This window comes from Serinus canaria, chromosome 4, assembly GCF_022539315.1.
Source record: "Serinus canaria isolate serCan28SL12 chromosome 4, serCan2020, whole genome shotgun sequence".
Classification (NCBI taxonomy): domain Eukaryota; kingdom Metazoa; phylum Chordata; class Aves; order Passeriformes; family Fringillidae; genus Serinus; species Serinus canaria.
This window is the reverse complement of record NC_066317.1, coordinates 60,871,715-60,884,161: the sequence shown is the minus strand read 5'-3', so window position 1 is coordinate 60,884,161 and position 12,447 is coordinate 60,871,715. Positions and strand designations below refer to the sequence as shown.

The window sequence follows — 12,447 nt, the reverse complement described above, 5'->3', positions numbered from 1 at the left end:
GTACGTACCGGGTCCCCTGGCTCCTGCCTGCGGCTCTGAGGCTCCAAGTGCTGCTAGAGACGCTGCGGTGCCGTCCTGCGGCTGAAGCGCAGGGAGCCGCCAGCTCCCAGCAGGGCGTGAGGCTGGAGGGTTGTCACGGCATGTGCTGCTCTGTTTGGGGAAGGACTGTGCCGCTGTGACAGAGCAAACTCCAGACCGGGACGGCTGACTAACGCCCGGCAGTCAGCCCGGCCCATCAGAGAGACATCTCGGTACACCTTTTTTAGCAAATAACAGCACATTATGTAGTCTGGTTTTGCCCTGTCTGAGCAGAAGCCGTGCCCCGCCGCGAATTCGGGCCGCTCGAGCAGCGGCCGTGCGGCGAACTCGACAGAAGCGGTTCGTGCCCTGCCTCTGCCTCTGCCCTGCCTCCGGGGGTGTCCTGCTCTGGGCCCTGCCAGCAGCAGATTGCTCGGAAAGGGAATATAAATAGAAAAAAAAAAAAATATATATATATATATACACAAAATATATAAACAGAATATAACAGAAAATGAATACTGGTTATGTCATCTCTTGGCCATAAGGGTACAGTATCATTATTCTTCGCAGCTACCAAGTGTCTAAAATATGTCATTATTACATGAGATAGTTGAGGATAGTGCCCTACAAACTGATCTTTGCCCTCGTGATTTGTTACCCGGTTTTGGTGCCCGGGTATGAATTTTAATTACTAGCAGGAGCACTTTCCATGGAAAAAGGTTTCCAGCTCAACATTTCACAGTGAAACTGCAGCAGTTCTTTGCAAATTGAAAATAATTTACACACGTTTCAAAATTTCAGAGCAAGGCTGAAATTAACATTGAAGTTGTTCTTTAGGACAGCCCATTGTTACTTTCCTATTGCAACCACCTGTTTTGATTTCTTAATTAGTTTTGAAACTCTTGACTTGGAGCCCAATTATATTAAAACATTGCGTGAAATTGGAAAATTTATAATATATTTTAAGTACAGAATGCTTTTTTAAATGAACTCTTAAGTTTTCTCGTTTGGGTAATATTGCTGATTTGCAATGTAATTAAAGTTAGATGCAATAGCTGCAATATTACAATGTAATTTTTTCTCTTTTATGAGTAAAAAGCCTCCAAGTGCTGCCTGATTTACCTGTTTTCCAATTACAAGTGTAGTATCTGTTTATTTGGCTGGAGATTGAACTTTCTCAATGTCCTTTTTTTTTTGGGTTTTTTTGTTTGTTTTTTTTTTTTATTTTCTCTCTTTCCAAACCGATTGTGCAGTACTGCAGCTTCCTAGAACTGATTTGGAAGTCACATGCAGAAATACTGTCCTGCTGGTTCCTTCTACTATGTTTGTACTGTTCAGAACTAGAGCATAACCTCCATAAAAGACTAAGGGTGAAAGAGAGGTATCACAGAGATATATCAAGGTGGTGGAGGGGGGAAAAGGGGGTTGAAAAAGCAGACTGATTTAGTAGTTTCTGTACTTTACTATGTTTAAAGTCTGTAGTGAGCCCTTGGCCAGCGCTGGGCCGGGATGTCCTACCCATACCTTTGAGTTGCTTCTTTCAACCAGTCCCGTTAAACCATGACCGGCTTCTGCTGCCCTGTCCGATGGTTTCTGCTCCCTCCAGGCTCAGCAGCGATCTCTGCCGTGTGTGGTGCCCGGGTTCGCTGGGTGTGCCGTGAGCAGCAGAGGGCTCTCCAACACCAGCTTATGGAAGCAGCAGAGGCTCAGCCTCTATTTCTTTGGGCCAGGTTCTAATGAAAGGCACGATTCTTCTCTCCCGAACCAGTTCATTTGTACCTCCTGACAGGGAAATCCTGTAGGGTATGAGCAGTTTTGTAGTGCTCTTGCCTGACCCATAGATGCACACAAAGTTGCCAGCAGACTTCATGGGGCCTTACTCCATTTGTTGTTTTAGACATGGTGTTTTCTTTCCTGGGTCTTTTATCACCCCCTTTTTTTGTACACAGTAAGGTGACAACCAGGGGTGTCCCTGTTTCATATTTAGCTCATATTTCAGTAACAAAGACAATGTAATTCGTTTACATTGGGTCAAAGGCATTTTTTCTTACTCTGTATCAAGTCAGTTGAATTAGAAAAAGGGAAGAGCAAGATTTTAGTTGCCTCTGCAGTGCTGTACTCATGAATTTGAACAAGTCTATGAATTCAATTAACAACATTTTTAATTTCATTTTATAACTAAAAAACAGATATCTGTTTTGCTTTAGTTGGTGTTTTATTTTTTCTTGTTTGCTGCAGTTTAGCTAACAATGAATCAGAAAGAAATGACTGGCAACCGAAATTCCTGGGATAATTTGCTAGCAAATTTCCCTCAAGGCCCACTTTCCAGATATCGTAAGAAAGCTTCCTTCAACTGGAAGGAGATGGCAGTGTTCGTCGATGGTGAAGATATCATCCAGCTGAAGGTAAACTTGGCAAGAATTGTAAGCATGTTTTCATTGTGGAGATATCGGTAGAACTAAGTATGTTTTTTTTAAAGGGAGTATAGTTAATAATGCTTTGTAAATATGGAGCATTAAGAAATTTGATTTGCACAGCCAATTTTCAGAAGAGAGCTGAATTTTTAAGCAATCTATTCTGCTGTGTCATAAGACTCATTTAATTACTGAACATCAATACAGGGGAGACCAGCAGGTGCTACATTTCAGAACTTGAGTGTTCATTTCAAACTGAGAAATAACTATATTCTACCATATTTCTTTACTGTTTGCATTAAATCATAGATTTTGCAAGGCTATTTATGGAGAGCTAAGTTCAAGCCACTGTCAAACAGTATTTCTGTCTTTGACCTACTTTCCTATGTTCTGTGCTTGCATTAATGCTTTTGCGGCATTGCAATTGGAGATTAGCATGTGAACCTTGCTGAAAGCTAACCCTACCAAGAAAAGAGATTAACTGCAGCACAAGAGATGGTGTGGAAATGCAAGTCTTGGAGATGTAGGAGAAGAAAGAGCTAGCTTTCTGAAGGTGGTGTAGATTTACATAGATTTAAGTAATCTTGAATCTTCACCATAATTATAAAAATCCTAGCAGGTAGATCAGAGAAATCAAAAAGGCCTGGTTTTGCATCTGACTGGTATGTGTTAGAGCAGAGAAAAAACCTCCAATTTTCTGTGTCTGAACAAGTTTCAAAGCCATGTGGGCATGTAGAGTTGTTTACACAGAGAAATGGAATGACTGCCTTTCAAAGGAAAGCACAGGAAGTCTGAGTTTCTTCCTTCTTATGTGAAAGAAGGTGTGGATGTCTTGAAGACACAGCTCTGGGATAAAAAAAAAAAAAAGCCATAATATATTATCTAATACAAAAAGGATCCAAATTACAATAGGAAAAGATGCACATCCTCACATTGGAGGGCTGCATATGGTGGTTCCATTAAATGGAGCCTTTTTTTGCTTTCATCTGCAAACAGAGCAGTTTGGTAGCTTAATGGTTTTACCATCATGGCATATTTCTAACTGAATGTAAGCCCTGGAGTTTTACCTTTATCCTCAGACTGAGGGACCTTTGTCCCTTGGATTCTGCCAGCAGCTCCATGTATTGAGGTAGTGAAGCTGCTACACAAAGCAAGTAAGTTTTACCATTCTGTTCTTGTAGATTCAGAATGAATCACTTCATGGTGAAGGAGATGTCTTAGCTACATGAGCTGTATATATGACAGATAATTTAAATATATTTCCTAATTCTCTGTAATTTTTGCTTTTTAAGTTTATACTTTCCAGCAAACAATTGTAGTTTGAGACCCAGTGTTACTCTAGAAGGAAGTTTACAGGTTTCATTAACGATTTTAGGTCAATATTCTCATTTCAGTTTTTTCCCCTCCAAGAACAGAATCTTCTCTGCTCTGGAAAATGATCCTCTCTTTGCACATCATCCTGGAGAAGATTTGTGCCGTGAGAAGAATCAGGAGCTGACCTTCCTGCGCTGTAAAAGGCTCTTTGAGTATGAGTTTCTCAGTCAGCAAGAGATGATGGAGAACCCATTAAGGCTCTTTAATATGGTGCTCTGTATAGGGATGTATGATTGGTCTCTATGTCTCAAGTTTTTCTTACATTCTGGTGTAAGTACAGTTCAGTGGCTATAGTGGTGCATGTTCAAATTTAAGTAACTTATAATACCATAATTTTGTTTCTTTATGCCTATTTTATCAAAATTTGATCTTTTCCTTGTCCTTTCTTTTCAAGAATGGTGTTAAGTTTTGACTGTTTAGAACAGTCAGAGAGCTGTGGGTAATCTTTGTTGTTAAACCCCTGTCTCCACTGGAATCCCACCTGGAAACTAAAGCTGAAACTGTACAGACAGAGATAAAGAAAAAAATTTTGATGTCTTTTTTTGTTTACTTCTCTGCTTTCTCTCTAAGGTAGCCAAAGAACTTGGTTGTTGGTAGCTGTGTGTTTGCTAAAGATTTGCAGGTATCAGAAACTTACCTGCTTGAGCCCCAGTGTCTTAATGAAGGGTAGAATCCAGAAGTGATGGAAAGCATTTTAAAATTTCTCAGTGGCATCAGTGGCTGAATTCTGTTAATCAGTTGTTTCCCAGATGGGTCTCTTACAAAGAATGCTCAACATAGATGGTCAAATATTATCAGTTGAGTAAATTAATTAATTATTACTAGTCACAAAGCTGGGAAGCATCTAGGAATTAGAGTTTTGTTGTGGGAATATCCTTGTAGGAAAACTGAAGGTAGCTTTCAAATCAGCATTGTTTGATCCTGAAGCAGCGACTGTCAGTTCCCAATCTGTTTGCAGTATAATGAACTAAAATAGTCTTTAAGTTTTCCTTTGTTCAAGGGAATATCACTTAATACAAGTGGAAAATACTTCTAAGCAATTGCAATGAAGGCTTTAACAGGTTAGAGCTGGGACAAGTTCAGTCATCTCTAAAGGAGCCTTGACAAGATCAAATCCTGACTTAACTCCCCCAGCTATAGTCTAATTATTACTGTGCAGCCCACTTTGCCTGGTCTCTTTACTGGAATCTCTATTAAAAGTCATGTGCAATTTGTGCTTTTCATCACAGGGCACAGATTTCATTCATTATTCTCTTTTACAGACATTTGCAGCTTCAATTATGAGTGCTTCTAAGAGACTTGCACACATTTTGAAACAAGTTTTTAGCATGGAGGTAATTTTTTCTATTAATTTGTGAGAAGTGGACACTATTAGAACTGTGTTTGCACTATTTGCAGTTTTAGTGTTATTTCTGATCTCTGTACATACCTAGGTACCTCTAAATAGCAAAAGAATGGAGGAGATGGCCATGGAGCAGATTCAAGCATTGAGCTCTGACTGTCCTCACTACTAACTCATAAACCATTTCCTGGATATGTTTTAGACTGTACAAGTTAACATGCAGACAAAATTTGGGAACTTTTCCCCAAAGTCAGTATAGATGACATTACACCAGTTCAGGCTCTCTCCAGAGTCATTTAAGAGTATCCTGCTAGCATACTCTTAACCTTGATGTGTTGCCATAAAAATTCCATTCTAATGCTATAAAATGGAAAATAAAAATGTCTTAATGCCAAAGAAACACCACATGGGGACTTGGGTTCACTGGGGACTTTGGACCAAGCACTCTGCAGAATAAATGCAGCCTGTCTGATACAGAAGAAATCCTAAACATTTTCTCCAGTCTAGGCCATGTGGACAGCATTCACTGCTTGGCCAGACCCTCTGATTTTGCAGGATAAATATTTTGATTGCACTTTAACTGAGCCTTGAGCTTCTTTTGTTGCTCTTTCACTTCCTGTTTTGTTATGGTTTGTTTGGTGTTTTTTGTGTGTTTTTTTGGTTTTTTTGTTGTCGTTGTTTTTTTTTTTTTTTGCCAAGTTACTCTCCAATAGCTGAATTTGAAATAATTTGAAAATGTTGCAGTTTCAATTAATATTATAAAGTGGTCCTGAACTGTGCCCTCTGTCTCCTAATTTAGATTTTTGGATGTTTTGCTCTGACTGAGCTCAGCCACGGATCTAACACCAAAGGCTTACGGACTACAGCCACATTTGATCCCAGCACTCAGGTTAGTCCTTGCTGCACACTGTCAGCCAGGCTTCCTTTCCATACAGAACTGGGTGAGAAGGAGTTGGTCCCTGCACAGGCTTCAGCTCTCACAGCTGAAACAGCTCTGTCAGTTCTTTACTTGAACTCACAGCTCAGTTTAAGCTAAGATCTAGGAAATGCTTCCCAGTCCATTAATTTGCATTTCTTTTTTTAACTGCTTAAATGAGCAATTAAAAAAGCTGAGTTTCAGTCTTTACAATGAGATAATGAGCTTTTTGAACTCTATTTTTTTTTTCGTTACTACATGTGTTCTCTCTAAAGTTGAACCCTGTAAGAGAGATTTCAGGTGCTGGGGTGCAGTATAGAATAAATCCTGGCAGTTAATGAATGTTTTCTGAATATTTTTGAATGTATTCTAAATATTTCTGAATGTTTTTCACCAGGGAGGTGAAAAAAAATCGGTGACCTTATTTTTATTATTTGTATAATTTTCTTTTTATTTCCTGGTTACAGGAATTTGTCATCAATACACCTGACTTTGAAGCTGCAAAGTTCTGGGTTGGTAATATGGGGAAACATGCTACTCATGCAGTTTTGTATGCCCAGCTCTATACTCCCAATGGACAGTGCCAAGGATTACATCCCTTTATTGTACAGGTAGGATAGCAATATTGTTAGTCATTTTATTCTTTTGGGGAAAAGTGGGTTCAAATTAAAGACTTTGTAATGTTTTTATTTATACCTGAACAGCAGATTATTTATTTAATACCTTCACATTTTATTGGAATTGTTACCAGGATACTTTTTTTAAAATGTTCACTGATTTTATGAAGGTTGTAGAGCTGGTTTTATACTGTCAGTTTTCTGCAAGAACTTCAGAAAATAGAAAAGAGCTCCAGATGATATTGGTACTTGTATAGATAGAACTCATATGAAGAACTTGTATAGATAGAACTCATACCTGTGTCATATGAAGTCCTGAAAGTCTTGCGCAGGACTTAAGATGATTTATGTCTGCCAATGTTTCAGGCTGATCTGCATGAAATCTGCAAACTTTTACCGGAGAAATCATTTTATAAAATTAAAGGCATCAGAAAATATGTTGGTGCAATACAAAATTCGTACATGGTAAAATGTACTAGACTAGTTGCAGACTGAACAAAGTTTGTTACAGAATTGTAATATCTCAAAGCTGATTGTTACGTAAAAAATTCCAATGGTTTCTGCCTTGTTTACACCTGAAGAAGGTTTCAGTGCTAGTCTGGTGAGACCATTCATCAGTGTTAAGTGATATTTAAAACAGTGATGTAATTAGTGTCATCTTCCAAAGTAATTTTCATTAAAATATCTATGTCCTGAATAAGAGGATGCATAAGTACAAGTTATATGCAGGATTATGTGCTTGAAAAAAACCAGAGAGGTGTCTTTATCATTAATATTGGGGTACAAGTTGGGAATATTTTCAACCTTTTAAAAATTCAGTCAATAACTTTCATTGCTCTGTTACTGAAATGTTTTGCTTCACTTCTGTAGATTCGAGATACAAAAACTCTCCTACCAATGCCCGGTGTTATGGTAGGAGACATAGGAAAGAAACTTGGACTGAATGGGTTGGATAATGGGTAAGTCAATACATTTGAAAGAGAAAACATTCTAGGTTATGTCACACTGTAGTGGTGCAAAGATCCCCCTGTATCTGTTCTGTCCTTACTCCTGAAATGTTCACTAGTGGTTTAAAATTGTTGATATTTCTAAAAAAAAACCCCAGACTGGAAGATCTTGATTTCCAGTATTTTCTATCTGAATAAACAGCCTTTCTCACTCTTTAAAATGTGAATTGCTTCTGGTATTCTATATCCCCAGGCAGTCTTATAGTTACAGACTCTTCAACAATAATAACGGGGAAAAAAAAATCTATTAAGTTCTGAGTAAAGAACTTGATCAGCTTCTGTACCGATCTGGATGTAAGACTTTAATTATTTTTTCTGTTGATTTCCAGCCCACAGGAAGGCTAGTGGTGGTCCCCAGACATGATTTATTTTCAGTAAAGATTAAGATAAATGAGACCAAAGAGAGAAGCTATGTATCTTGTTTAAACTATGGGATATCTTGACTGCAGACAAGAAAGAGAAGGCTAGGTATTTTCTTCTGTATTGTGTGTGTACAGTTGAAATAAAAATGTACCTGGTTCCATTTCTTAGTCATGGACTCCAAGGGCCTTTCTGTGTCTACTTTAATAACCAAAGGTGTTTGATGGGGAGGAGATACAGTGAGGAAACAAAGGTGGATTTTTGCATTAAAACAGTCAGATTAGTTACATAGCTCTGTATAAAGACACTAAGCTTTAAATGGTAGAGAAAGGTTTCACTTCTTTATGTCTCAAATTTACTTCTTTCTGTTGATTCAGTTTGTTACAGGTTTATGTATAGTCCTTCAAAACAGATCATTGCAGTAAACACAGTAGAGACATCTGAAAGTATCCTGCTTTCAAATATTATGGCATTGTCTGACTTTCAGAACGTTGTAGGAATTTTATGGTTATTTAGCTCATTACCATTGATTCTCTGTTTCCTGAAGACACAGAAGAAATAAATTTTAAAAACCTCAAATAATTTAAAATTAATTTACAGAGGAAAACTGTTAGAAAGACTTGGAAAATAGGGATGTTCAAAGTTTGGTGGGTATTTTTTTCTGCTTCTGCATTACAGACTAGTGGCCACCAGATGGCACAGCAGCATGGGCCTGAGTAATCTAAATGTTATTCAACTACATATTTCTATAGAAGTATTTAAATTCTGCTGTTCATTCTTATATTGCAATATAGATTTATGTGCAACATGGGAATGTAGCGTATGCTTGTTATGTTAAATCTATTTCTCCATTATCTACTGGAAAATAGAGTATTTATTAAAATACAGGTAATAACTGAATAATTTGAAATTATAATACATAAAATACTCTTTATGTGCGATTCCAGTGACTTCCTATCTTAATGTCAGATGAAGTCCCTTATCTTAGTTGACATCATATGTCATTTAAAGCTGTCCTAGGGCATTCCTGTTTACTTTGTATACGTTGTTTTAAGAAAATTATTACTGCACTTCAAACAGTAGGTCCCAAAGAGCCCCAGTCATGGATATAGATCTCTTAAATATGCATTAAGATGGTCCCTGCATCATAAATCTTAAGACAGCACTTGCAGATTAAGAAAGAAGAATGAGGGAGCCCAAGGTTACCCATAGATACCCCTCATTTAGCTAAAATGTCCAGGACCCTCTGTTCCTGAAATACTTCAGCTGCTTTTTTTTTTGGAGAGGGCTAAGATTGCAGGCAGGCCAACATTGTTCTCAAGAACCAGGGAACCAAGTTTTGTTCTGCAACCTTCCTGCTCACACTGAGACGTCAGAAGCATCAGGGCTTGGAGATGTCACCTCGCAGAGGTACATGAAGGTCTGGATGGGGACTGAGAGGAAGTTCTGCATTTCTTTGCAGAGACAACAAGCCATGCCACCCTAGAAAATGGACTCTTAGTTGCATGATCTGCAAAATACCAAGATACACAGGGAGATATTTCACCAGATATGGCCCTGTCACAGTGTCCTCCTTGGCTGTTTAGCAATCTTACATCTTAATTTATCTCAGAGAAAGCATGGGCTTGTGTTAGTCTCCACTGCATGCACTTCCAGCTTAATTTGAATGTGTGTGTGAAGTCTGGTTCAGCTACTGTGAACACTTAGTAAATCAGGTCTCTTTCCATGTAGTTACACTCAGGATATGTGGTCACAGTGGAGGTCACATGTCTCTGACAGAGATGTTTGCTTTAATTTCTGTGCTTCAAGAAATTTATGCTAATAATTTTCAACATCAATACAGAGAGTTAAGTTCCTGAACATTAATGAAGGTCGTGGGGAAGAAATTCCAGAGCCTCCTTAGAAAATGCTATTGGTTTATGCTATGTAAGAAAACAGAGTAGTTGATTGTAGTTGTCCATTCTGGCTTTGAAAAACAATTAATCTCTTGGGTTGTTTGGCTGAAAGCTGGTTTCCTGCTGATGCAGAGTATTATGTTTTTACTAAGAGAGAGAATTTCAGAACTAATGTGGGAATTTTTGCAGTGTAAATACATTTCTAAAATTATCTTTCAAAGTAATTCTCATAGTTTCATAATTTGAATGTCCAAAAATTACACGGTGTTTGCAGGTCTTTGTAACTTTAGCTGCCCTGACAAAAAAAAAGACAAAATCATTGTAAAATATTTTAAAATATTTTTCTTTCTCTAGGAAGTTTACAATAATTTGCGTAATCAATGCATAAAGGGGTAAAAATTTTGGGGTTTTTTTTCTGTTTTTTCTTATAGAGAGTTTAGACTGGGTTTGTGTTTTGTTACCAAAGTTAAATCAGACTGCCACCAGGGGATGCAAATGCTTCAGTCTTTATTTTATAATATTAAAATGTCCACTTGTTGCTAGTGCTCTGGCAGTCTTTGAAATATGCTGCTCACTGAGAACCCAAAATGGTAGTAGCTGAGGAAAAAAAATTACTGAAGAGATCCCTGAGTATTTGGGATTTCAGGGGCTTTTCAGTAAAATGCTTGGCAGGCATAAGGAGTGAGGGAGTGACAGACACATAAAGCAAGAGTTGGGCTATGTGTTGATGTGCATTTCTGTTTCCTTCCTTTGGTGTGGTTTTTTCTTTTTTTTTTTCTGGTTTTTTTTTGAGGCAGGGGGGAGGTGGAGAAGAATGTACCTTAGCTACTGGTACATTGCCCAAATTGTCCATTACTTCAGTGCACATCAGTAAATCATTGACACTGAATTGGTGGTGAACCAGTTTCATGTCCAGTTGTAACAAGCAGCAAATTTCTGCTGAAATTTGCTGCTTGTTACATCTCCATTTCTCCAGAGATGGAAATGATGCCCAACTGTATCTGCATGGGGAAGAGTGAAAATCAGCTATAATTGTATTTCTGAAATAGTGCTTCCCATGCCTGTCTTTGTAAAACACGTTCTGAGCTCATTCAGCTGTGTCCACTGATAACATGTATACAGTTTGTTCAGCAGAGAAAACCCTTTGTAAGGGAAGAACTAGAGAAATAAAACTGTCATTTTACCTTAAGCCTTTGTAGGGGAGGAAAGGGTCTTTCTAGAGGAAGAATTGCTAACTGGATCTATTGATAATTGTGGGCTTGGGAAAACTGGTGGGGTTTATTAGCTGTTAAATAGTCTTTCGTGTGCAATTAAAATGTAGTCAATCTTTGCACACATACAACACACTAAGATGTTCAGCATGTTCTGTAGCAATCAGTGAGGCCAGATTCAGTGTTCTGGATACTGAAAACAAAACAGAATGCCCAAGAAGAAATGGGTAAGTGGGATTTATTGGACAGCAAACAATAAATTGTGTAAAAGGATCCTTCAGGAAAGAGGTAGCTGAGAAAGCCCTCTCTGTAATTCCTTGTATATTGACAAAGATGGGATACATCCCAAGCCTTTACAAATTGCATTTAAATGGTTAATTTATACTTTGTTTCTTCATTACTATTTCAGCATCACTACCAATAATACATTATGATGCTGCTATTGCTAGTTTAAGGACAGAACAATCAGTCTAGTCCTTTTTGTCTTCTCGTATTTATCCTCCTAATGCTCATTTAGATTTTGCAACTGTTGCAGTTATTTCACCAGGAATATAGGAGCTATAATACATAGTTGAAGTCTAAATAGTCTTTGGAACTTCATCTTTCAATCTGAAACAGTAGTTCAGTGAAGATAATACCCATAGTCAGCTTCTTTGTTTATTTTCTTCTACTTGCACACTGCCTTTTTCTTTCTGCTGTGATGAACATTTACGTAGCTTTAGGGGAACTGGAACTGCATGAAAACTAATGAAAAAAACCCTACCAATTTTTGTAGTCTTCAGTCAGATAATTTGTCAGGTCTGGTTCACTGCAAGGCCTTAGGAGTGGCTGTTTCAGTACAGGAAAAAGAACAGAGATTGAAGAAATCAAGTCTAAAAATCAGCTTTTTTTCCCAAATAAACAAGCTTGGGCTTGCTTAATATTTTTTTATTGACTTACAGCCTCTGAACCAAGTATCAAACAATTGTAATAGCAATAACAACAAAGTGACTATAGATGAAAAAAAAAGTTAAAATGCTTGTGCCTGTATTTACGTTATCTGAATACACCCTGAACAGTTTAGTCCTTCTGAAAAGTGCCACTGCCACAGTTAAAACTAGGTGTTTTGCAAACACATATTGCCTGTTTACAGTTTAAGTTAAAGCTGTGCTTTTTGCAGCAGAATCATTGACATTTCCCTGCTTTGCCCCCCTCACACAGTTTCTGCAGTCAGGGTTGGACACTGTGGGTACATACACTGTTACTCAGCTGTGGTCACATTGCTGCAGAGTGCTGCCTTATCCCCTCATT

General features: G+C 38.0%; 1 protein-coding gene across 3 annotated transcripts in view; it reads left to right on the top strand.

Moving 5' to 3' along the window:
• Positions 1-12,447, top strand: part of ACOX3 (acyl-CoA oxidase 3, pristanoyl) — a 31,765-nt gene that overhangs the window by 141 nt on the left and 19,177 nt on the right. The window contains exons 1-7 of one of the 3 annotated variants that reach the window (XM_018924628.3): positions 11-251; positions 2,260-2,426; positions 3,846-4,079; positions 5,072-5,143; positions 5,951-6,040; positions 6,535-6,678; positions 7,555-7,643. In XM_018924628.3, coding sequence (XP_018780173.2) covers positions 2,271-2,426; positions 3,846-4,079; positions 5,072-5,143; positions 5,951-6,040; positions 6,535-6,678; positions 7,555-7,643 — 785 coding nt within the window. In that variant the 5' untranslated portion in view covers positions 11-251; positions 2,260-2,270. Of the gene's footprint in view, positions 1-10; positions 252-2,259; positions 2,427-3,845; positions 4,080-5,071; positions 5,144-5,950; positions 6,041-6,534; positions 6,679-7,554; positions 7,644-12,447 lie in introns of those variants that run through there. The other 2 variants (XM_050973688.1, XM_018924632.3) reach the window with 2 other exon arrangements.